The sequence below is a fragment of the Elaeis guineensis genome, chromosome 3, assembly GCF_000442705.2.
Source record: "Elaeis guineensis isolate ETL-2024a chromosome 3, EG11, whole genome shotgun sequence".
Lineage (NCBI taxonomy): Eukaryota > Viridiplantae > Streptophyta > Magnoliopsida > Arecales > Arecaceae > Elaeis > Elaeis guineensis.
In genome coordinates, this window is record NC_025995.2 from 117,027,144 (window position 1) to 117,054,566 (window position 27,423).

Below are 27,423 nucleotides of genomic sequence, written 5' to 3' on the forward strand. Positions count from 1 at the left end.
TAACATAATAAATTATTATAGTCTCATATTATATTATAATATATTAATATTAATATAAAATTGAGTGAAAAGATATGGTCTTATATCTACTAAGGATATAATAGATATTTTATACAATTTTTTTAGAAAAAATGGGTGCTGACAAAATATAAACTACTCTGTAGGGCTGGAACTGGACCGGACTGGACTGGACCATATCTCTATCCGAGCCTGGACGAGAAAAATTTTTCAAGCTTTGGACCGAACTTAGGTCAGATTATTTTAAGAAAAAGCCGGCCCGAGCCTGACCCGAGCCAAGTCGGGCCAACTCGAGAGATGGAGCGGCTGTGTCAAGCTCTCTGCTCTCATCTTGGATCATCCGGATGGGGGCGGCATTGCAGTCGGCGATCATTGGGACACGGCTTTGTTTGAAGAGGAAGCGGGAGGCCTAAGGAATGTCTGTGGAAGGGTAGTTCTTGGTGACGATCTCGTCACGCTCGTCCTCGTAGAATATGTAGACCATGATGTGGACGAGGTCGACGATGAGGCCGTGGACGAGGTCATTGTAGCTGATAAGCTCGCGGATGAGATCGACAACGGCATCATAGAGGAGTTTGATATCGCCATCGGGGAGGAATTTAAGGCTCAAGATTGCTTGTATGGCACTCTTCTGGGATTGGATGGCACCGACAACGGAGAGGGCAAGGTTCTCACTGCGTGTGGGCTCGATATCGATGCCGACTCAAAACCTGGTATAAAAATGGACCCAATAACTTCATTAATAATTGGAAGTATGAAGCCCAGTAATTGGACGATGGGCACCAATTTCGACCGCCGCTCCATTCCTCTGGCGCACCACATCAAAACAGTGGGTTAACCTCCTCTAGCTGGCCCACTTGTCTTGCTGGTTTCATGTGCTTATTCTTTTTTTTTTTTTTCTTTTTTTTTGATGGAAAGGAGAGGGAGAAATCCCACTCATTTGTTAAACTTCAAAAAAAAAAAACAAAAAAAGGGAAGAAAAAAGGAAAAAGGATACAGCAACGATGCAAAAGAAGATAAGAAGTTGAGAAGGAGAAAATAGTGCAGAAACAGACCGAAGTTTGAATTTCTCATGTCCTAGTAGAAGTTTGAATGCCCCCCTAGATACCGGGATGTCGTCCATGCAGTTTGCATGCATTCCATCCCACTAGGACATGACCTACAATGATCGCTTATTACATTTGGAGGGAGCCTTGTATGGGTTAAAATTTAGATTTTTTTCGTTAAATCAAGAAATAGATTCTGATTAAAATTGAGATGAAATTGGGATGGAAGTTAAATGAACAACAGGGATCATGCATATTTGCTGTCAAAATTGGGTAATTATTTGCCATGATATTGCCATCTCACGTAGCGATTACCATAGCAATTGAGTGTTTTTTTTTGACATCTAGCTTAATATATGCCAAGTATGATCAATGCCAAGTATGATCAATGCCAAGTATGATCAATGCCAAGTATGATCAAAATTAATATATATATATATATATATATATATATATATATATATATATATTTGAATTGTCAGATGAACAAATCCTAGTGCCAATCTCGTGGGGAACAATAGATCGAGGTAAAATTTGGTGGCCTTCAAAACTTTTGCTTCAAAAGCATATAAAGCCTTTTATACCCAAATAACATGACAATTGACAAAGAAAAAGATGAATACATAGTTTTAAACCAAAAGTTACATCAAAAGCTCATTAAAGTCCCGGCCTTAGAATTTGAATTAGAAATAACAAAGTGTAATATACGCCAGAGAGAGAGAGAGAGAGAGAGAGACATCCCCATGGACCACGAGCATTTTTCAGTAACATTGGCAGCTGATCGCATCTTGAGCCGATGGAATTAATTATCTGTATCAGGTGGTTGAGGTTTTTGGGCTGCAGCAAAATAGTTTTCCCACTGTTTCATGGCCTCATCTCTCATATTCTTGATGATCAATAAATCAGCTTCTGTCGTTTCTGGATCCAACATTCTTTGCATCGCCAACATCATCTTTATAATAGACTGGCAGGTATCCACAAGCACCAACAAAAGTGTTTCAGACTCCAAAAGTTGAGATCTCCAGTCAATGATATGGGTCCTAAAATTGTTTGCATCTTTTATCGTTTTTGAAAGGAAAAGGAGGGAGTAAGAGGCTTCCCCCTATTTATTTATTTATTAGGTAAACAAGAAATGTACAAGAGTTTACAGAATGAGGCACACAGAGTTACAAAAGATTATCAACTAGAACGGCAATGCACTAGCGATGCCAGACTATTCCACAGCTAGAAGGGCGATGCACTAGAGTTTACATCTTTTATTTTATGCAGATGAAATGGGATTTTGGCAGTTTTTTAAATAATGCTACACAGACAAAGGCCCTACACTTTCGGGATATCAATTGGAGTTTAGGTCTGCACTAAGAACCAAATCCTTCGCCCGGCAGGCGAAAATGCAGCCCAGTGAAGAAGTGATACCAAAATTTTTAATATGGCCAACTCTATATGTTAGCAAAATGATAAGATTTTATGAATCAGGAGAGCTTGTACATTAATACTGTATTTTTTGAGAGAGAGATGGTGACCCATAAGCACTATGTTTCCCGATCCCAAAACTTTAGGGATGCATAGTTTTAAATTCAGAATTTTTAGTTGCCAAGCAAAGAGGGATGACCTCTGAGACAAGCTTCAGGTCACAATTTTAAATGATATCATAACTGATTGCTTTACCATATATTCATAATGATCATCGTCAGGTAGCTCTTTTCCAACTATTTCGATGTTTTGCAGAAACGAGACATATCCCTAGGATGGGATCTTGCGTTGTGCTATTGCATGAAATCCATGAGTATAGTTCCTCTATGGATTCTGTGTTGGGCATAAGATTTTGACCATGAAAGATCTGAACAAATTTATCCATGCAGGACATATGGATGCTGGAATATATATGTTTTATACTCACCATAAGGAGTCGAGGTTTTGGATCCCATTCAGGTGCATCTTTGATAATATGCTCACATATTTTCTGAGCCTTTTTATAGTTTCCCTGCAATGAGGTTATAGAGTTCAAAATATCGTAAATTTTAAACCTAGCATAGCATGCAGTGCAACTTCAACAACAACTAAGACTTTCACATGCAGGGAAACCATTAAAATTTCATAATTTTGAAATGCTGAAAAATTATGTTCACTAAGGTTTGGAGCAACTTTTTTACTTTTAAATAAAGAATAATAATAGACTCACCATCAATTGTTTCAAAGAATCGATTCAAGAATTGCCTTATTTGCCTAATCCAGCTCTTGGGGAAATGGCCTTCCAACCTTTAAAAGAGAGTGCAGCCATTTTTTTATAGCATAATTCACAAATTTTAAAGCACATTGATTGGATACAATTCACTTTCGTCATTTGGTATTTGTTGCAAGATGATTAATTAGGTGCCTTTGAGGTGACATTACCACCACCAAATTCTTATATTTTGGTAGAAAAGAAAGGCAAACAAGATGAAAAACAGATTAAAGCATTATTCCACCTGCAATTATAGGGATAGAAAATTTTAATTTTTCTTTCCTTTGGATGTGTGTATGTTTCTCTGTCTCTCTCTTTGAGAAATATACCAGGAAAGCTATATTTTTGTATTCAAATCTAGAATTTTACTCTAGTGCATGCACAAGGAAAGATGCATTCATCAAAGAATCCAAGTCTCATTACTCATTTTCTCTGCATTTTGATAGTGTTTTGAAGAATTATATAACATGTAGTGAACCTCATTATGATTGTAATTTATGGGCTCAGACTTCATTAAGGTCCCATCTGAATGCAGCATTAGGTTTTCAAAGGATAAACTATGTGCTCACGAGAAAACATAAAGAATTAAAGCAGAGAGATGGAGAAATGGAAGAGGTTGATTATCCCAATGCTTTGTGAACAGGGAAAATCACTTTTAGTTGAATCTTTTCAAATTTCATTAACCATTGGCCTGTGAATAATTGTCATCTAATCTTGACTTTATGCTCATCGCAACTTCTAGTTGCATCTTTTCTTAAAATTTCTAGTTGCATGGAGAGTTATCTAATGGACAAAATAATCAAACATCCAAAAATACTTTTTCGAAACTTTGAAGAAAAGGATGAGTCATCCTTCTACATTAAAATTTCGAACATCCAAACATCTCCAAGTTAGCACCGGAAACATCTCCAAGTTAGCACCGGAAACACCACTACTGCAACTTAGCTTGGCTAATCAATTATTTGCTACATGATATTCATAAACTTGCATCATTCTTATCCTTTTGGCTAATATCTACCGTGCTCTCTCATCTCAATTTAACAGCTATATCCATCCGTCCCATGAGAAATTATTGCATGCACTAGGTCCAAGTAAACCAGGCAAATCTTGGAGCATATGCACGGTGGATAGCGCACAATCGGGAATTGGTGAAATACAAGGGGGTAACGTGGAATGTTATCCACCATGGGATTCGGCGTGGTCCAATTGCACCTGGTGCATGCATGCAATATTTAGACCTGATCCACTGTGATATTAGGAAAGCCCCAAGAACAAGAACAGGAATAGTTTTTTTTTTTTTCTTTTTTTTTTTAATAACAAAAATAGAGTTTGAGAGGGAGTGCCAGTAGGTGAACCTGATTTTTTGTCAGAATTTTGTTCTTAATTTGTTATTTAATCATCTTGAATATTTGTTTCACTCTATAAAGATTTGTCATCATTAACTTGTTTTATGGAAAACGTCCGTTAGTATATGCAGTGTGCACAAAACTTTTTGGATGTGCGAAGAGAATCACCTGAATGATGAATATCTGGATCAATAACAATCCTAGGTTGTATTTCCTCTCATTTTCATCGAGTCCCCACCATTCTGCATACAATAAACTTGTTGTTTTCAGTCCTCTGTAGCTGGCTTCCCAACAAGGATGCTCCTGCAAACACAAATTGAGCCTGCTTCACATATGTGATTTCCATTACACGCATAGTTGAAGCTAGTTTTGCAGAGGAATGATAACTGTTATTTTGATTCTTGATGACAAGAATCATCTCTCTCTCTCTCTCGAAAAATCCAAAGTTTTCAGAAGCATAAAAAAAGAATTCATAATATCATAGCTATTCATGCTTCTCATTTCTCTCACATTCGTCGCAAAAATCAAAAATCTCTTGCACAGATGTACCAAACGGTATTCACCCAGTCACCAAGCCTAACGATAATATTGCTTTTGTGCAAAGGAGGGCAAAGGAAATAGATAAGGAGAAAAAATACTTAATAGGCCTACCAAATGATAAATCTCCGTGGTTATACTTCAATGGTTCTCATACCAATTGTCTCTGACTCAGCACCAAGTTCTTTCTGATGAATGTTAATATATAGTATTCCAAATGCGCCGGGTGAAAGAGCGAGCACTTTGAGAATAAATGAAAGCAAGATTCCTACCCATGCTACGTAACGCACAACCAGAGCGATCAATTACCATCCTTTTCTTTTTGCTGGCAATCTGTTTCTTAGAGCCAGCCAAAGAAAGGTTCAGACGTTTTCCGGAAGAGCTGCCTTCTAAATTGTTTTGTAATAGGGGCAGATAAGGTTGCCATTGTTGATGAAATGGTAGTAAGAATCCACTGTAAAAATGTCAATTTAAGTGAGCTTCCACGAGGGCACATCACCAAGTCAAAACGGTCTAATGGTGCAGTGGGAACCACGAAGAACTTCAAGCTGAGATGATTGCTCCCTTGTTAACGGCCCTCTAAGGCTAACATGCCAAGACAAGGATCTCTCGGATCATTGGGATGCCACCGACTAGTTAGGTTTTAGGCAAAACACCCCAACATGCTTTCTAATCTTTTTCCAAATAGGAGAGCTTAGGTTCTATGTTGGCATGATCACCAGTACCCCTCCTCAAGATTTGTTAAAATAAATAATAATAATAATAATAATAATAATAATAATAATAATAATAATAATAATAATAATAATAATAATAATAATAATAATAATAATAATAATAATAATAATAATAATAATAATAATAATAATAGTAGTAGTAGCTGCAGCAGTAGCAATAATAATAATAATAATAATAATAATAATAATAATAATAATAATAATAATAATAATAATAATAATAATAATAATAATAATAATAATAATAATATAGGTGTTTGAGAAAAAGATCAAGAAAGTTGTCACAAAGCTAGGGACATATTTGTACTTGGAAGTCTTTTCGACCTTCTAACTAGACCTGCTCAGAATCTGGGCTGCCCACCTCGCTTGCCCGAGCCCAGCCCTCTTAAAAGGGGCTTGGGCTATTATTTTCAGCCCGATGGATCGAGCTGGGTTTAAAAATAGAGCCCGAACTTTCAAACGGGCCGGGCTCTGATTCATATTGATCATATCTGGAGCCGTATTTAACTCCAAAAGGATCCTATAGCCCATAGCCCGTACGCCGCCTTGCCCATAAGACTACAGAGTATAACCAAAAGAATTAATGAGTCCCATTTCTCTTCTTTTCAAAAATCTCGACTCTCTCGAGTCCCAAACGCTAATCCCCAATTCGGCCTCTAGCCACCCCATCCCCATCCTTGATTCCCAACTCTTTGACAGCGGTGCACTGCCCACGAGGCCACGACCTCTACCTCCACCTCTATAAACCCCGCCATTGCCTCCCCATCCCACTGATGGTCCCTAGCTCCTGGTCTTCTACTACTTCTATAGAGGCCGGCTCCTACACTTGGTCCAACTACTGTCTCCACCTCACCACCAAGCTCCATGTCATCATCATCGCTCTTGACCACCACCCCGCACTTGAGCATCGCCTCCCCTCTTCATCAACGTGCTTGGTTCTTCCCAAGTCCCAACTAGGTTAGGGCTAGGGCTTTTCCTCCCTGCCGCCATGCCTCTTTTTCCCACCTCCTCTCCGCCTCCTCTCGTTCCCACCTCCTCTCTGCCTCCCAGGCCTTGGTATCCTCCTCGCCTCCTCATCTTCTTTCGGCTAGGGATGTCAGCTCTGGCATGTAAGTGTGATTAATTATGTTCATCCTAAATCTTGATTATATGCCAATTAATCAGCCGTTGATGGACGAGTTTGGGACTTTTTTTCTTGAGAATCTGCTTAGAATATTATATGCCAATTAACAATGCTACGATGGATTTTGTTTTTGAGATTCAAGTATCAAACTATTTTATTGAAGTATCACTTCGAACCAAATTATGTGGCTCACTTCAACTATTATAAATTTTTTTGAGATTATGAAAAAGATTTAGAATCAGATAATTTTAATGATCCTTATTAGAATAGATACTATATTTTGTGAGTCATTCTTTCTTTTGCCTTGCTTTACGATCTTTCTTCTATTTTATTATATTTTTTATTAATTTTTTTTAAATATCAGATTTTTTATTGCTTTCCAATTTTCTGTTATTCCAATTTTTAACAAATTAAATGAAAAAAAAAAAAACGTGAGACCCAGCTTGAAAGCTCAAAACCCGATATAAAACGAGCTCGGCCCTGAAAAGGAAGCCCGCAGGTTGGGCTGGACTGGGCCCAAAATTCTATCTTTTCTTGAGTTGAGCCCGGCCCGTCCGATAGCAGATCTACTCCTAACTAACGATGCAAATTGACCTTCTTATGGATTGCATTAGACATTATTCAAATTAAATAATCAGGCTGGTTCAAATGAATAAAATTTAAACATTCTTGACGCATGCAAAAGCTAGTCGAGAAAGAAATAAAGGAAGAAATAGAGATTTTTATTGAAACAAACAAAAGAAAAGAAAAGAAAAGGAAAATAAAAAGAGGGTGTTCAAACCTGGAGAGCCACTTGATCGGACAGGTGCTGCAACAACAAATGCAACAAGATTGGTTTGTCGAATCCCTGAAGGAGAAATCGAACTTCGTCACGGATCCCATCGACGACGAGCTGAAGCAGCGCGGGTGGCTCCTTGGCAGCCACAGGTCCTCCTCTGAATATGCCTGACATCACGTTCACCAATGGCGCCACAGTGAAGGCCCCAACCCCGCCGGGAGGAAGTGGTGGGTTTTCGCCGCCGTCAGACTGAGGGTTTCCGCCACCGCCATGCTCCTGGTTGGAAGCCGGGGGCACGTTACCGCTCGAATTCGGAGGGCAACAATAGGCGCGCCTCCCGCGCTTCAAACAGTTGGCGCGCAGGGCGCAAGCCAGCACCAAGGTCGCGCCCGCCGCAGCTCCGAGTCGCCGATGCCATCCTTCCGCCCGTCCCCTGCTGGCATCCTCCCCCGCCGGAGGTGGCGATGCCGGCGGTTGGGGCCACACTGCCCACAGCCCTGCCGCCGCGGCCACTCGGGCGCCTCCGTGGGGGGAGGCGAGGTGGCTGCGGAGGAGGGGATTCGTCCGCGAGGGGTGGGAGAGGAGGCAGTCCAGCCTGCATGCCGGAGAGAGGGGCACGCCGAGGCGGAGCATGGCCTCCATCGAGTCCTGGGGGTGGAGAGGTGCCTCCAATTGGCCGGCAATTTATTGACTTTAGTTTCCAATGAAGAATAAAGGCGCTTCTCGCTAATCTGGTGCCAACTGATGTTTCCTTTTTCCTTCTTTCTCGTCTCTGCCTTTGTTAAGGGAGCAAGGCATGCATCATTTACCAAAAATAAGATATCAAGGCATCCATATGCTTGTCCTTTTGCTCACAGAGCTGAAGCAAGGTATCCACCAATCTCCTTTCCACCCTGTTTCACATAGAAGTTCGAGCGTACCTAGCTATCGCCGTTGCCACGAAGTTTTTTCCCGGCAAGAACCCTATCAGGGCAGAGGGCCCGGGTTGGTCATGGGGCAGTAGGTAGAGGTCATGCACGTTGTGCAAAGTAATCACGTACACCGCACCGCGTACTTGTTGAAAACGTATTTCCATTGAGAACTACCTTTAAACGATTTTTTTTTTTAAAAAAAAAATTCTATAGATGGATCTAAAATTATTTTTAAATTTTTGAACTTTTTAAATTAAATAAAAAAATTTTAAAATACTTAAAAATTATTTTTGTATAATCAAAATACATATCTGTATAACCTGAATGTGAACGTGCATCATCAGATATTGAAACTAGGTAACTTGCGTAATTTAAACATAAATCTGTATAATTTGAATATAAATTTGTGTAATCTAAATATAGAAACGTGTAACCAATCTGTGTGGACGGCAGGGATTTAGAAATAATTTTTTAGCATTTTAGAAACTTTTTATTCAATTTGAAAAGTCAAGAGACTTAAAAGTAATTTCAGATTCACCTAGAGATCTACAGATAATTTTTTTTAAAAAAAAAATCAAAATTATTAATTTCAAAAATTTTTAATTTCTAAGGCACTGCTCGGTTTTCCATAGCTCCATTGATGATGATTATAGATCATTGCAACTAAAACAGCTGGAGTAACCTCTTCGTCGCAATTGGCAAGTGAGGAAACAACATGTTATAGCCCAAAACAAAAAAAAAAAAAAAGAGGAAAAACAGAGTAAAACCGGGAAGAAGACTCCCGGTAGGAGTCTTCTTCTCCGGCAAGTCCCGGGCAAATTAGGACTCCTAGGACCCCTCGGAGTCCTAGGGTGCTCTATAAGAAGACCCCCTCCCTCTTGAGACCGATCATTGACCTCCTCCCTCTCTCCTTCTCTCCAATTTTTTCGAATTAGAGCCGTGGACACCGTCCGATTTCTCGTCGTAATTGCTCGCCGGCGAGGTCTTCGGAGGCTGAGGTGAGTCTCCTTCTTCTTCCTCCCATGCTCCTGTGCACGGCTGCCGGCGACGAGTATCGTCGATCTTTCGGTCGGGAAAGACGCCCTGTTTTTGGGCCTTTTTCCTTGGATTTTCCGGCATCGGCGATCGGAAGTGATCGCCGGCCATGTCTCCTCCGTGACCGGGGGAGTGGCCCCCGTCGGCCGTCGGCCTCCGCCGCGGCGGCCGTGGCCCGAACGGCCGGTCAAGGCTGGAGGACGCCGGTCCTCTGTTCCGGCACGGGAAGAACTAAAAAAAAGAAGAAAAGAAGAAAAAAAGAAGAAAAAGAAAAAGAAGAAAAAGAAAAGGGAAAGAAGGAAAAAGAGAAAAAAAAAAGAAAAGGAAAGAAAAAAGAAGAAAAAGAAGAAAAAGAAAAGAAGAAAAAGAAAAGAAAAGAAAAGAAAAGAAAATAATATATATATATATATATGTATGAACAAATAAATAAATAAATAAATAAATAAATTAAAATTGATGAGAGAGAGAGAGTTTCTCTCTCTTATCTCAGTCTGAACCCTGACTTTCTCTCTCTGAATTTGGACTTTCTCTCTCTACTTTCTCTCTGTAGGATATTTCTCTCTCTTGATGGATTCCTCTCTCTCTAAAGTTATTCCTCTAGGGTTAGCGTAGGGGAAGGCTTCATCTGATGATTCTGATCGAGTTTAGAGACGAGTCTGATTTTAAGCAAGATTTTAATTTTGGGATTTGTTAGATTTAATTTTGAATTAAATTAATGTAAAAATATAATTTTGGATAATAGGCATGGAAGAATCTCCTAGAAGTTAGTCGATCCGTTCATTTAGTGCTCCGTGAAAGGTAAGTAATGAATCATCTTCTCGAGATATTCCATATTTATTCTGAAAATAAATAATTATTCTCTGAAATTATGCATGATTTATGAAATTATGTTTTGAAAGAAAAGTGCTTTTGAAATGTTATGGTATATCGATTTATGCACATGTTTAATGAAAGATTATGATATATATTGTGGTACTAAGTGTTTTGATATAGATCGGATTTATGCTCTCAGCCTAACTATGTTTCAGTGGGCCCCGCCAATGGTGATTATACGTTGGTACTTTGTGGACCCTGCCAGTGGGGGTTGTGCGTTGGTATTTGTGGACCCTGCCAGTGGGGGTTGTGCGCTGGTATTTCTGGACCCTACCAGTGGGGGTTGTGTGCTGGTATTCTGTGGACCCCGCCAATGGGGGTTAAACGTTGGTCATAGTCAAGGCTGTTGAGTTACGAGTGTTTTGAATCGAATCGGATTTATGATTATATTATATGTGAATATTTGAAAATATTTGATTTGGATTAAATCAGCATGAAATATACTCTTATGTTTATTTGCAGCATTATTCTTGAAAATTAGATAATATCTGAAATATCTGGTAGAGATACTTATTACTTACTGGGCTGTCTAGTTCATTACCTTTCTTTCTATTTTTCAGATTCAGATAATTAATTTCAAGCGTGGGAAGAAATATTGGGACAGAGCTTTTAGAAGCGAGATTTAGCGTTGTCAACTTCATTGAATTTAGATCTATTGTTTTATTGTTAGCAAAAATTTTATTGGATGTAAGACGTTTGATTCAATTACTTGAATTACAGTTGAATAATAATTATTTGAATTTATTCTGCTGTGATGCATTGATATCGTGATGAGATGCCTTGCATGCTTATGGAGAGAGTTCTTCATGAGTATGCGGCGGTTGCCGCGACCCTCGATTCACAATCTCGGGTCGGGGGCGTGATAATTAATATGGTATCAGAGCATAAGTGGATAAATTAGGACACATAGAATTTGACATAGTATGAGTGTAGGCGGGTAAACATTAGGAATATTGGGACGTTAGAATATGAGCATCATAATAAACCCATCCTAACAAATAGATAAATGAATCTAATAAGGTTTTACTACTACAAGGTAATTAAATCCACAGGCTTCCAATACAATGGTGACAGGTATGAAAAATTTCGAGGACGAAATTTCTTTTTAGGGGTGAAGAATGTTATAGCCCAAAACAAAAAAAAAAAAGAGGAAAAATAGAGTAAAATCGGGAAGAAGACTCCCGGCAGGAGTCTTCTTCTCCGGCGAGTCTCGGGCAAATTAGGACTCCTAGGACCCCTCGGAGTCCTAGGGTGCTCTATAAGAAGACCCCCTCCCTCTTGAGACAGATCATTGGCCTCCTCCCTCTCTCCTTCTCTCCGATTTTCTCGAATTAGAGCCGCGGACACCGTCCGATTTCTCGCCGTAATTGCTCGCCGGCGAGGTCTCCGGAGGCTGAGGTGAGTCTCCTTCTTCTTCTCCTCCTTCTTCTCCTTCCTCCTATGCTCCTGTGCACGGCTGCCGGCGACGAGTATCGTCGATCTTTCAGTCGGGAAAGACGCCCTGTTTTTGGGCTTTTTTCCTTGGATTTTCCGGCACCGGCGATCGAAAGTGATCGCCGGCCATGTCTCCTCCATGACCGGGGGAGTGGCCCCCGTCGGCCGCCGGCCTCCGCCGCGGCAGCCGTGGCCCGAACGGCCGGTCAAGGCCGGAGGACGCCGGTCCTCTGTTCCGGCACGGGAAGAACTAAGAAAAAGAAGAAAAGAAGAAAAAAAGAAGAAAAAGAAAAAGAAGAAAAAGAAAAGAGAAAGAAGGAAAAAGAGAAAAAAAAAAGAAAAGGAAAGAAAAAAGAAGAAAAAGAAGAAAAAGAAAAGAAGAAAAAGAAAAGAAAAGAAAAGAAAAGAAAATAATAATAATAAATATATATATATATATATATATATATATGTATGAACAAATAAATAAATAAATAAATAAATAAATAAATAAAAAAAATGAAATTGATGAGAGAGAGAGAGTTTCTCTCTCTTCTCTCTCTTCTCTCAGTCTGAACCCTGACTTTCTCTCTCTGGATTTGGACTTTCTCTCTCTACTTTCTCTCTCTAGAATTTTCTCTCTCTAGGATATTTCTCTCTCTTGATGGATTCCTCTCTCTCTAAAGTTATTTCTCTAGGGTTAGCGTAGGGGAAGGCTTCATCTGATGATTCTGATCGAGTTTAGAGATGAGTCTGATTTTAAGCGAGATTTTAATTTTGGGATTTGTTAGATTTAATTTTGAATTAAATTAATGTAAAAATATAATTTTGGATAATAGGCACGGAAGAATCTCCTAGAAGTTAATCGATCCATTCATTTAGTGCTCCGTGAAAGGTAAGTAATGAATCATCTTCTCGAGATATTCCATATTTATTCTGAAAATAAATAATTATTCTCTGAAATTATGCATGATTTATGAAATTATGTTTTGAAAGAAAAGTGCTTTTGAAATGTTATGGTATATCGATTTATGCACATGTTTAGTGAAAAATTATGATATATATTGTGGTACTAAGTGTTTTGATATAGATCGGATTTATGCTCTCAGCCTAACTATGTTTCAGTGGGCCCCGCCAATGGGGATTATACGTTGGTACTTTGTGGACCCTGCCAGTGGGGGTTGTGCGCTGGTATTTGTGGACCCTGCCAGTGGGGGTTGTGCGCTGGTATTTCTGGACCCTGCCAGTGGGGGTTGTGCGCTGGTATTCTGTGGACCCCGCCAATGGGGGTTAAACGTTGGTCATAGTCAAGGCTGTTGAGTTACGAGTGTTTTGAATCGAATCGGATTTATGATTATATTATATGTGAATATTTGAAAATATTTGATTTGGATTAAATCAGCATGAAATATACTCTTATGTTTATTTGCAGCATTATTCTTGAAAATTAGATAATATCTGAAATATCTGGTAGAGATACTTGTTACTTACTGGGCTGTCTAGCTCATTACCTTTCTTTCTATTTTTCAGATTCAGATAATTAATTTCAAGCGTGGGAAGAAATATTGGGACAGAGCTTTTAGAAGCGAGATTTAGCGTTGTCAACTTCATTGAATTTAGATCTATTGTTTTATTGTTAGCAAAAATTTTATTGGATGTAAGACATTTGATTCAATTACTTGAATTACAGTTGAATAATAATTATTTAAATTTATTCCGCTGTGATGCATTGATATCGTGATGAGATGCCTTGCATGCTTATGGAGAGAGTTCTTCATGAGTATGCGGCGGTTGCCGCGATCCTCGATTCACAATCTCGGATCGGGGGCGTGACACAATACTATTGGAGAACGGAGCAATGGCCCAATGGGATTCTATAGATCTCGATAATACCCAAATGCCACGATTGAGCTGTACGAAGATGAGAGATCCTGTTCGGCATCGTTCAGGAATCCCCTTGATCCACAGTCCCGACTCGCCTCTAAAGTAGACGGCCTTCTTCACGAACTACTTGGCTTGTGCTTCACAGATTGCTTGCCCAACTATTCCTCCTTTTCCCATGATAGAACTGAGCGAGCTTACATGCCAAAATTTCTCTTTTTCTTTTTTATTTTCCCACGTGGAGCTTGTATACACACCATGCAGGATGTATATTTCATGAGTCATTTAGGTGGTCTTTGATTAGAGCATGAGGACTAGAATAAGGTTTTAGGCCAGCTAAACATGGTTTGCAAAATAGATCATATATGTTTGGAAGAGGCTATACCTAGTCAAATCATCCTACAATCTTGTTTGGTTTATTGACTATGACGCAAACTGACCTTCTTATGGATAGCATTAGACATTGTTCAAATTAAATTATCAGGCTAGTTCAAATGAATAAAATTTAAACATCCTTGACGCATGCAAAAGCTAGTCGAAAAAGAATAAAGGAAGAAATAAAGATATTTATTGAAACAAAGAAAAGAAAAGAAAGGAGGTGTTCAAACCTGGATAGCCACTTGATCAGACTGGTGCTGCAGTAACAAACGCAACAAAGATGGTTTCTCGAATCCCCGACGGAGAAATCAAACTTCAACACCGATTCGATGACGATGAATTGAAGCAGCGCAGGTGCCTCCTTGGCAGCCACAGGTCCCCCTCCGAGTATGCCTGACATCACGTTCACCAATGGCCGATGGGATTCCTTTTTTGGTGGAATCAGAGGTCGAAAGACCACCCATAGAGGAATTTTATTGACAGAATGAACAGAGTTACATGGATGAAAGATTTACAGAGAAATTATAGGCAACCAACACAGAGTTCAAACACAGGGAATTAGGTGTCCGGATGTCAGAAAAGAAGCACCATAAACCGATTACAAAGTCAAAACATAATAGATAACTTAGAGGCTGTTTCTGAGACCTGGGATGACAACTGAACCGGCAGAGCTGCGAATTTGATAACAGAGCAATGTGGTAAAGCAATGGAGATCATGACAGGGCCGGAAATGTTATGTAACCGGCACTAAAATTGATGGGTAATATTGGGACCATTCAACCGACCTCCGATTCTGACTCTATGTCGGCCTTATAAATGCAATATTCTGATTAACAATCAGCTAATCGACCGACAATCGGCTATTATCAACTAACAACAGACAATCATGATAATTCAGTTAATATCTGACTGATGACCATCGGCATATCAGAATTACCGTTCGATTCTAATTCGGATCTCCACCGACCTACTGCTGTTACCGATATATAGTCTATTTATCTCCTCAACATATCTAACCGTTATAAACGGTTATCGACTACGTGTCACAGTCATTAGTGGGCATAAATGATCCATTAACTCTATGATTATGGTCCGATAATTTAGCACCATAAAAAGTGGGACCATGTGCTCGACGGTTACATTAGAATCATCTATAAAAGGGAGGTAAATGAACAGCACGAGTAAAGACAATTTTGGGCTAATATCTTGCCATTTCGATTATTCATTATCTGTTGTTCACCAACTCTCTGCTGACTTAAGCATCGGAGGATCTCCACTGGACACAATTTCGATCTAAGAGGATTTTATTTTGCAGGTGCTCTTCACCGATGATAGACAACAGAAGATTGACCGCAACAGGTAGCAGGTACTTAAATGACGAAAATGGGACTCTATAGATCTCGATAAATACTCAAATGCCACAATGGAGCTGTATGAAGACGAGCGATCCTGTCATTCCCCTCCAAGTTACACAGCCTTCTTCAAGGACTACTTGGCTTGTGCTCTATGGATTGTTAGCTCTATCATTCCTCCTTTTTCTTTCACATGGAGAAATTTTTTGTGCACTATAGGAGGTGTAGAAAATCCAACATGAAGCGTACTGCTTGACGTGATTGATCCATATAGCCATCATTTTTTAATGCGCATTTAATATCTGCAGTTTTACTTTTTTATTTGAAAATTTTGAATGATAAAAATATCCCTTCTCTTTAAAAAAAATTATAACATCTTATGTCTATATTATGACATCCTGCATACAGAAAGTCATAATTTTGACGTAGGATGTCATAATATGCCACAAAATATTATAATTTTTTTCAAAGAGTAGGAGTATTTTCGTCATTCAAAAATTTCAAACGAAAAAGTAGAATTACAGGTATTAAATGTGCGTTGAAAAATGGTTAGACAAAAATATCCTTTTTATATTATGACATCCTAGGATATATTATAATATCCTGCATATAGGAAGTCATAATTTTGATGCAGGATGTCATAATATGCCACCGGATGTCATAATTTTTTTCAAAGAGCAAGGACATTTTCGTCATTCAAAATTTTTAAACAAAAAAGTGAAACTGCAGGTATTAAATGCACGTTGAAAAATGGTTGGACAAAAATATTTCTTTTATATTATGACATATTGGGTCATATTATAACATCATGTATGCAGAAAATCATAATTTGATGCAGGATATCATAATATGTGACATGATATTATAATTTTCTGAACTATATTATGATATCTTGCATGTAAAAAGTCATACTATGCTACAAGATGTCATATTTTTTTTCAAAGAATGGTAGTATTTTCGTCATACAAAATTTTTAAACAAAAGGGTAGAACTATAGATATTAAATGCGCGTTGGAAAGCGATGGTTACGTGGATCAATCACATAAAGCGGTGCATTTTATATTGAATTTTCTATACCATTCGTAGTGTACAAAAAAATTTTTTTTTACATGATAAAACTGTACAGGCATACATATTAAAATTTTATTTTATTTTATTTTTTCTCTCCCTGAAGAGCTTGTATTGACACACTCCATGCTGGAAGTGATTTCATGAGACATTTAGATGGTCTTTGATTGGAGCACGAGGACTAGAATAAAGTTTTAGACCAGCCAAACATAGTTTGCAAAATGGATAAAAGTTTGAAATAAGCTATGTCTAGTCAAATCATCCTTCAATCATTTTGGTTTGCGCTATTCCATGACTGTTTTAGAAAAGGCTTATGCCAATCCCCTGTACGTACTCATTTCACCATTTTAGATCTTACCTCCATAATTAACATTATATTATCTGTTAAATCATATAAATATTATATCGGGCAATGGTTGTTTTCAGATCCGTTTAAGTTGATGCACCGTTGGAGTTCTTTGACATCCGCGCAGGATGCTGGATGCGTTCCCGCGGCGGCCCACGTCACTGTAGAGATCAATCATTCTGTCGCGCGAACGGTACAACCCGTATCGAGATATTCTTTGCACCTATTACACCTCTCAAATCAAGGAGCAGTTGCGGGACCTTTTGTCGTGCAAAATATCTAACAGGAGCCCTTTTCGTTTCTCCAGAATGGAGTCTTTTTTCAGAATAATACAAAAAAAAAAAATTATTTATTAAAATATATTAAAATCAAATTTATTTATCAAATTAATGTAAAAGAGAAAAACGTCATTTTGAATGACGTTTTTTCTCCTTCCACGTCACCCCAAATTTTCACGATGGCATCGTCCCAAAAAAAAAAAAAAAAAAAAAGAAACGCCATTTTGAATGGCGTTTTTAAAAACGCCATTCAAAATGGCGTTTTTAAAAACGCCATTTAAAACGGCGTTTTCCAATTTTCCCACCAAAAAAAAAAAATCGTGAAAAAAAGAAAAAATTAATTTTTTAAAATTTGAAATTAATTAATAAATTAAAATTGTAATTTTGATTGAAATTAAAAATATAAAGATTTGAATTTATAATTCATTAAAAAAATTAATTTAGAATTTTTATTAAAAATATTTTTTAAAAGATGTCCAAAAAAATCTTAAGAAATAAAAAGAAAATTATCATAGAAAATTAAAAAAAGGAGAAAGAAATATGAAAGAAATAAAAATATGAAATTTAATTGAAAAACATCATTCGAAATACTTGTCCTAAAAATATTTTAAAAAATTTATAAATTTTAAAATTTTTAAAAAATAAAAAAAAAAGAATTATAATGTAAAAATTTTAAAAAATAAAATTTTAAAGATTAATTGAAATTAAAATATTATTTCAAATTAATTTCTCAAATTAAAAATAATTAATTTAAAAAAGATTCAAAAAAATTTGAAAAATAGGCTAAAATTTTTTTATAAAAATATAAAGAATTGAAAAAAATAGAAATTATAATTGTAATTGAATAACAAATTTTATAATTTTTAATTTTAAGAAATAAGAATTATAATTGTAAATGAAATTAAAAATTATATTTTAAATAACTAAATTAATTTAAATATAAATTTTTAAAAAATATTATAAATAAAAGAAAAAAAATACGTAATAGAATATCAAAAAGATAAAAAATAAAAAAAACTAAAATTAAAATTTAAAATTATAAAAATTTTAAATTAGATTAGAAAAAATATATCATAAAACAATAAAATTAAATTAAATTAATTACAATTTCTTTTTTAGGGTAATTTATAAATGTGACTTAAAAAATTTAAATTTGAATTAAATTTTGATAAAAAAAGAAATACATTAAAAAGTTTAAAAGAATGAGGAAAAGTTAAAAAGTTAAAAAGTGAAAATTTTTAAAAAGTCACAACAAATAAGGATTATAAATTAAAAATAAAAAAAATTTAAAGTTTAATTGAAATAAAAATATTTTTTAAATATAATTTATAAAATTAAAATTTATTTAATTAAAAAAATTTTAAATAAAATTTAAAAATATTTTAAAAAAATTTCATAGAAAGATAAAGAATTGAAAAAAAATAGAAATTGTAATTGTAATTGAAGAACAAAGTTTATAATTTTTAATTTTAAGAAAGAAAAATTAAAATTGTAATTGAAAATTAAAATAATATTTTAAATAACTAAATTAATTTAAACATTAATATTTAAAAAATATTTTAAATAAAGAAAAAAAATGGAAGGAAAATTTAAAATTTAATTTGAATTAAATTTTGATCAAAAAATAAATACAGTGTAAAGTTAAAAAATGAAGAAAAATGTGGAAAAAATTTTTGTAAATTAAACTTTAGAAAAAATAATATTTTTTTAATTAAAGGTAAAGAATACGTAATAGAATGCTAAAAAAAAGAAATGGAAGAAAACTGAAATTATAATTTCAAATGATAACTATTTTAAAATAAATAAAAAAAAGTATCATAAAAAAATAATAAAATAATAATAAAATAGGAATTATAATTATTAATTTTAAAAAAATTTAATTTTAATTTAAATTAAAAATTATTATTTAAATTATTATTTTTTTTATTTAATTTAATTTATTTTTTAAAAGATTATAAATACATAATTAAAAAATTAAAAAAAAAAAAAGGGAAAAACGCCATAGAGAATGACGTTTTCCCCTCCCCAAACCCTTCTTCTTCCTTCTCCCCTCCTTCTCCCTTCTCCCTCTTCTCCTTCTCCCTTCTCTCTTCTCCTTCTCTCTTCTCCTTCTCGATCTTCTCCGGCGTCTCTCCGGTGGCACGGCGGCACGGCGGCGAGGTCTCGGCGGCGGTGAGCTCTTCCCCCTCTCTCTCCCTCTTCCTCTTTCTCTCTCCCACTTCCCCTCTCTCTCTTTTTCTCATGCCGGCGGTGGGCCGCGCGTCCCGGCGGCGGGCCGCGCGTCCCGACGGCGGGACCCGCGTCCCGACGGTGGCCCCCGGCCCCCTCCTCTCTCTCTTCCTCTCTCTCTCTCTTCCTCTCTCTCTCCCTTCTCCGTGGCCGCCGGCCACAGACCGCCGGCGGTGGGCCGCGCGCCCCGACGGCGGGTCCCGCATCCCGACGGTGGTCCCCGGCCCCCTCCTCTCTCTTCCTCTCTCTCTCTCCCTTCTTCTTGGCCGCCGGCCACAGACTACCGGCGGCGGGTCCCGCATCCCGACGGTGGCCCCCGGCCCCCTCCTTTATCTCTCTCTCTCTTCCTCTCTCTCTCTCTCCCTTCTCCTTGGCCGCCGGCCACAGACGGCCGGCGGCGGGCCGCGTGTCCCGACGGCGGGTCCCGCGTCCCAGGGGCGGGTCCCGCATCCCGGCGGTGCCCCCGGCCCCCTCCTCTCTCTCTTCCTCTCTCTCTCTCTTCCTCTCTCTCTCCCTTCTCCTTGGCCGCCGGCCACAGACGGCCGGCGGCGGGCCGCGCGTCCCGACGGCGGGTCCCGCATCCCGGCGGCGGGTCCCGCGTCCCGGTGGTGGCCCCCGGCCCCCTTCTCTCTCTCTTCCTCTCTCTCTCTCTTCCTCTCTCTCTCCCTTCTCCTTGGCCGCCGCCCACAGTCGGCCGGCGGCGGGCCGCGCGTCCCGACGGCGGGCCGCACGTCTCGGCGGTGGCCCCCGGCCCCCTCCTCTCTCTCTCTTCCTCTCTCCCTCTCTTCTCCTTGGCCGCCGGCCGTCTGGGCCGTGCGTCCCGACGGTGGCCCCCGGCCCCCTCCTCTCTCTCTCCCTTCTCCTTGGCCGCTGGCCGTCTGTGGCCGGCGGCGGGCCGCGCGTCCCGGCGGCGGGCCGGCGGCCCCCTCCTCTCTCTCTTCTTCTCTCTCTCTCCCTTCTCCTTGGTCGGCCGGCGGCGGGCCGCGCGCCCCGGCGGCGGGTCCCGCATCCCGTCCTTGGCCCCCGGCCCCCTCCTCTCTCTCTTCCTCTCTCTCTCCCTTCTCCTTGTCCGCCGGCCACAGACGGTCGGCGGCGGGCCGCGCTTCCCGGCGGCGAGCCCCGCATCCCGATGGTGGGCCCGGCCCCAGCCCCGGCTGGTGGTGGGCCCGCGCCCCGGTGGCCAGGGCGGGCCCCATGGCCCGACGGCGGTCCTCAACCCCTCGCCTCTCCCGGCGGTGGGCCCCGCGTCTCGACGGTGGGCCCAGACGGTTGGTGGGGCCACATGCCCTGACGGTGGGCCCCGCGTCGCGATGGCTTCGATGCGATGGGTTGCGATGACGGTGGGGCCCACGGGTTCCGACGCTCGTTTTTTTTATCTCATTAATTTATTTTTATTTTTATCTTTATCTAATTAGATCCAGTTGTATTTTAAATTTTTAAATATATTGCATTTCATGAAAACGTAGACCCGTCAATTGATCAATGTATAATATTCTACGTTATCCGTATAAAATATATATGAAATATATATTTTTATATGGATATCGTAAAATACATACATTGGTCAATTGATTGTCCAGTTTGGACAGTTTGGGAATTGCATTTAATTCTATAGATAATTACATTATTCGAATGATATGCGGAGGGTTCGAGAGAAATTTCGGACAGTATTTTTCTTTAGTTCTCCCCACACATTTTGAGTCGTGTGGGGAGAACTAAGGGGAAATGCTGCCGAAATTTCTTTCGGTCATTTTTGCGTATCGTTTGATTAATGTAATTAATCTATAGAATTAATGCAATTTCCGAATGGGATAGGATCTATCTGTACCTATTTGTTGATGATATGATGCATGTATCATATAAATCTTTTGTAATGATAAAATAATTAATAATATTAAATATTTTAATCTTGATTTTATTGTAGGTTTTTTTGAGAAAATGGCCGGTACTCAAGTTCGTGTTTTATTGTATTATGATGGCATGATACAGAATGATCAAACTGGTGTGCAGTATAGTCACCCTGCAAATCGGATGATTAGAATATCTTCATCATTATCACGTCAAGAATTATTGGATCATTTATACAGCAGTATTCCTGTAGACAAAGAAAAATATGAAATAAAGTTGAAATGGAGATCTCCTAATCTGTCGGGACAGTTAATGCAGAGTAAATATATCTTGGTTCCAATTGATGACGATGATGATGTCGAAGAAATGCTGACCTTTCCTTTGAAATATTCAGAATGTCGATTTTTAGAATTATATATTGAAAAAGAAGATGTACCAAACTTTGGATATCATAGTCGGTTTTTAACTCAAGCGGATAATAATGTTGGGCCTTCCTCACCTTTCATAACTCCTATGATACAAACCGATAGTGTTGAGGCCAGTTTTGCAGAACAACATTCCACTACTGCCGGTCCTAGCTGTCCAATTATTCCAAGTGCTGTGGTGACTTCTCCTGAGTCTTCTGCTATGGTGACTTCTCCTTTGGTACAAGTAATGGCAAGTGTGGGAGACGACACTCATATAGGAAATGATGATTGGGTAGTCGGTGGAATAAATTCTGATAGTCTGGGTTTTGAGTCAGATGAAAATGAAGATGAAGACAGTTGGATGGATGAGGACAGTAGCAGTAATGATGATGATGAAGATGAGAATGATGATGAAGATGTTCAAGCTAATATTAATGTGGAAGAATCTCAATCTCGTTTGCACGAACCTCCATAATATTTTAATGATATAAATTTAGATGATGGTGGTTGTGTTAGTGCTGGTCGAAGATTGAATTCTGACAATCAATTTTGGGACTCTTCGATGACTGAATTTTCTAAAGGTTTAATGTTTGAGAGTAAAGATGATCTAAGGAGAGCTGTTGATCTTTATCACATTATGAAGCATCGGACATACAATGTAGTTCAGTCGCATTCGAAATTATGGTCCGTACGATGCGCATCATCAGATAATGTTCAGCATTGTAAATGGAGGCTTCGTGCTGCATTGTTGAAAAAATATGGATATTTTCAAATCACAAAATATGAAGGTCCTCATACTTGTTTGTTTACGGGATTGAGTCGAGACCACAAACATGTCAGTGGAAAGATGATTAGCACATTAGTCCGACATATTGTTGAGAAAGATTCCGGTGTTAAAGTTGAAGCTATAGTGGCAGCCGTTAATGATCAATTTCAATATACAGTATCATACAGGAAAGCATGGTGTGGAAAGCATAAGGCATTGGTTGATATTTATGGAGAATGGGAGCCATCTTATGCTAAATTACCTTATTATATGGCTGCACTTCAATATGCAAATCTTGGTACAGTTGTTTCATAGAATTTTTTTCAAGCTGTGAATTCCAATGTTCGTGTTTTAAATTATATTTTTTGGGCTTTCGAACCATCTATTCAGGGTTTTATGCACTACCGTCCTGTAATTAGCATTGATGACACGCACTTGTATGGAAAATTTAAAGGTAAGATGTTAATTGCAACAGGCATTGATGCAGAGAATGGGATATTTCCATTAGCATATGCAATTGTCGATGAGGAAACGACTGCAAGTTGGAGTTGGTTTCTTTTTCAGCTCAGAACATATATCGTTAAAGATAGAAATGGAATATGCTTAATTTCTGACAGGCATCCAGGTATATTAAATGCCATCGCAGATGAGTCTGTTGGATGGAGTCCACCACGTGCTTATCATCGATACTGTTTAAGACATATCTGCAGTAATTTCAACACTCATTTCAAAAATGTGCAGCTGAAAAGATTGGTATGGCAAGCAGGAAGTGCTCATCAAGTTCGTAAATTCAATTTTATCATGGGTAGAATTAGAACAGTGAATGAAGAAGCTTGGACCTGGTTGTCCGAGATAGAAAAGGAGAAGTGGATATTGGTACATGATGATGGCCTACGCTATGGTGTTTTAACTACAAATTTATCGGAGGTTTTTAACAGTGTTTTACGAGGAGCTAGAAATGTGCCAATTACAGCTTGTGTTCAACTGACATTTTATCGTCTTGTCAAATATTTCAATACGAGGCATGCCCAAGCCTTGAGATATGTAGAGGAGAATCAAAATAATCTTTTTACTCCTCATGTTGCAATTAAAATTGCTGAAGATCAAGTTAAGGCTAACCAGCACCGAGTAACAGCATTCAACCTTCAAAAAGGTATATATGAAGTGCTTACGAGAAGAGCAAGTGGAGGATTACGAGGTGGAGAAAATTCTCATACTGTTACATTAGCTGAAAGAAAATATTCTTGTGGAAAGTGGAGCACGTACAAATATCCATGTTCGCATGTTTTAGCTGTGTGTCAAAAAATTGCTGTACATTTTAGTGCTTTTGTGGATGATGCATATACAATTACAGCATACATGAATGCTTGGAGTGGTAATTTCAATCCACTACCACATGAAGATTATTGGATGCATACACGTATGTTCAAATGTATGCCTGATCATCATCGTTTGAGACCGAAGAAGAAAGGTAGACCAAAGTCAACGAGACTACGAAATGAGATGGATGATAGGCAAATAAGAAATAAGAACCACTGTGGTATTTGTAGGGAACAGGGTCATGATCGTCGTCGCTGTCCTAGGATATTTCAACATACTTCAACTTCAAGCAGTGAAAGAAATTGAAAGCTTCGACAATTGCGTTGCTGTCATTGTTTTATGAATTACTGTGGGATTGTATTTGAATTTTCGTGTTTAATATGTTGGGATGAACTGAATTTTGTGTTTAAGTTATATTGTGTGATAATATTGTATTTAAAAAAAAAATAAAATATATTATCTATTTTTTTTAATACATCTGTGATAATATTGCTTGAGACAGCGTATTATGGCTTACGATCCACGATATCCCGATCTCCGAGACAACAGCATTCTTACATTGCAGAAGCACCATCGATCACAGACTATTTTAGATGACGGCGTAAGCATTACAATCTTATTTACTTTTTAAATTTTTATTTTAAAAATCATGTACGTTATCTAATTAGTATATTTTCTTGCTGGAGTCCAGACATCTTCGTCTACGACGATCCGATGCAGATTTCTGGAGGACAGAGGACATCCCAGATAGAGTGTTAGATTATTTACGATATCTGGGATTTTATGGAGTATATCGGATCGGTCGTATACAGATGGACGTTGGTCTTATTACTGCTATGTTTGAGAGATGGCGTCCAGAGACACACACATTTCATCTTCCATTTGGTGAGGCGACCATCAGTTTACAGGATGTCAGCATCCTTACTGGACTACCAGTTGATGGAGATCCAGTTACCAGAGTTGATCCCACACTTACCATTCCGGAGTGGCAGGTTTTGTGCTTGCGGTTGTTAGGGTTTGAGCCCGACGCATATTTTTTTGATCATTCACGACTCAGGATTGAGTGTTTGGATGATCGTTATCGTCATTTTCATATTGCGGATGATGCACCAGAGGAGATGGTGCAGCAGTATGTTAGGGGTCAGGTGCTGCGATTGTTAGGTGGTGTCCTGTTACCTGATACTTCATCGAATAAGATGAAGTTGATATTTTTGCCATTATTAGAGGATTTAGATTTCGCTCGTCGACTCAGTTGGGGCAGTGCAGTACTAGCTTGTCTATACCGAGCTATGTGTCGGGATTCCTATGCTGATCAGAGCGAGATTGGCGGTTATCTTGTATTATTACAGGTACGTGAATTAAAATTTTTAATTTTTAATATTTAATTATATTTTACATTCGATATATCATTTATTTAATTTTTAAATTTTGCAGATTTGGGTATGGGAGCGTATGCCGACTATCAGTCCATTACGACGACAGTTGCTCGAGATGCCATCAGAGCAGCAGGATCCTGATGTTCCATTCAGACTAGACGGACCATTAGGATACAGGTATCGAAATATTTTTTTTTTATTTAAATTTTATTATTTTAAATTTATTTAATATTAGTACATTGTGAAACAGATGGAACGTTGCATTCAACGTTCATCACGTATCGACAAGAGTGGCACGGGTTTATAGGTGCCAGTTGGATACATTAGTTGATACATCTAGACGGGTAAATTTTGAATTTTTTACAAATATCAATTTACAGTATTCATAATCTATTATAATTTTATATTAATTTTTTTTATTTTAACTATGTTATATCAGTTTTTGTGGGAGCCATATACAGATGGGATATTGGCTATACTGCCGCAGATGTGTACAGTTGGACACGACATATGGACTGCTAGGGTGCCACTTATTTGTTTTGATGTGGTAGAGTGGCATCTTCCCGATCGTATCCTGCGGCAGTTTGGTCAGACTCAGGGCATTCCAGAGCAGTTTGATACCAGCCAGGGACTTCATCATAGTGATCGACGAGGGAGAGCTCGTATCGACTGGCGTATTAGACATGCACAGTACATCGATATTTGGGATGCACGTCGAGATCACATTGTTCATGGTGATCCTATTTTGAGAGGCCGTTCATATACTGATGACTACATGGCTTGGTTTTTTAGCATTACGGTGTGAGTCATTGGACAGTCTCAGTATGCAGTTTCTGGATACGAGGGCGAGAGTTCTACTGTACGTCTTTTGGTAAGATTATGAAAATTACTTCATGTTATTTGTGTTATATTTTTGTTTTATATTGTACACTATACCGATTGTTTTATACTAACAGTTCTATTTTTATTTTATAGACTGATTCTGTGTCGGATCTTGTGTTGGACACTCGTCGTGCTTTATCTACGACTGATGAGGACGAGCGGATTCAGATACTGCGGGAGATGGAGAGAACAGGTTCCGGAGCATTGGTGGCGATTGGTGTTGATCCACATACCTGTGCGCCTTGGTATGGAGCAGTTCGGGCGCCAGATATGAGTTATACGCCGTCACCATATGCTTCACATATGCCATCACCACATATTCCGCATATGTCATCATTTGATGCTGCACAGATGCCACCGTCTTTTCATCCACAGATGGCAGCATCTTCTTCTTCCTACATCCCCCAGATGCCATCACCGGGTACCAGTTGGCCACATGAGTATGATACTTTTTTTCAGGTCCATCCGTGTATCCAGATGAGAGAGTTGAACGGGTCTCTCAGTCCATAGATGATCCGACAGCATCAGTTATTCCTGAGCAGCATGATCAGCAGATCTCCTCCACTGATATAGGAGAAGAGCCATCACAGCATGAGCAGCCGACGAGGACCTTCCTGAGAAGGTCCAAGCGACCACGGGCGCCGCGATGTCCTTGTGGGACTTAGTCTTTGTTGTATTTATATTTAGTATTTTTACATTTTTGTTGTACTATTTTTTTTTTGTACGTTTGACATTTTTATTCTATTGAATAATATTAAATATTGATTTCATTTTATATTATTTAATTTTAAATGATTGGATATTATGATCGGTGTATATGGATACACATACTCGAATGTGTCTCAGAACATTAGGAGAGAAAATATTATGCTGAAAGGACTATAAAAATTATAACGTAAATAATAATATATCAAATGTTGCTTTTTAAATTGAATTTTAGAAAAAATAAATATTTTTTTAAGTAAAGGAAAGGAATACGTAATAGAATGCTAAAAAGATAAAAATGGAAGAAAACTGAAATTATAATTTTAAATGATAAAATTTTTAAAATAAATTTAAAAAAATATCATAAAAAAATAATAAAATAATAATAAAATAAGAATTATAATTATAAATTTTAAAAAAAATTAATTTTAATTTAAATTAAAAATTATCATTTAAATTATTATTTTTATTATTTAATTAAATTTATTTATTAAATATTACAAATAGATAAGTAAAGAAATTTAAAAAAAAAATAAATAAAAAGAG

At 38.2% G+C, this 27,423-nt stretch overlaps 1 protein-coding gene across 1 annotated transcript; it reads right to left on the reverse strand.

The window, feature by feature from the left end:
• Window positions 1–1,621: 1,621 nt before the first annotated feature.
• LOC109505609 (uncharacterized) lies at window positions 1,622–8,665 on the reverse strand. The gene is made up of 4 exons (XM_073253303.1): window positions 7,813–8,665; window positions 4,803–4,937; window positions 2,965–3,048; window positions 1,622–2,028 (listed from the first exon to the last, which is right to left on the reverse strand). Exons 1-4 carry the CDS (start codon window positions 8,449–8,451, stop codon window positions 1,867–1,869), a joined length of 1,020 nt encoding a protein of 339 aa, XP_073109404.1. The 5' UTR covers window positions 8,452–8,665; the 3' UTR covers window positions 1,622–1,866.
• Window positions 8,666–27,423: the final 18,758 nt, after the last annotated feature.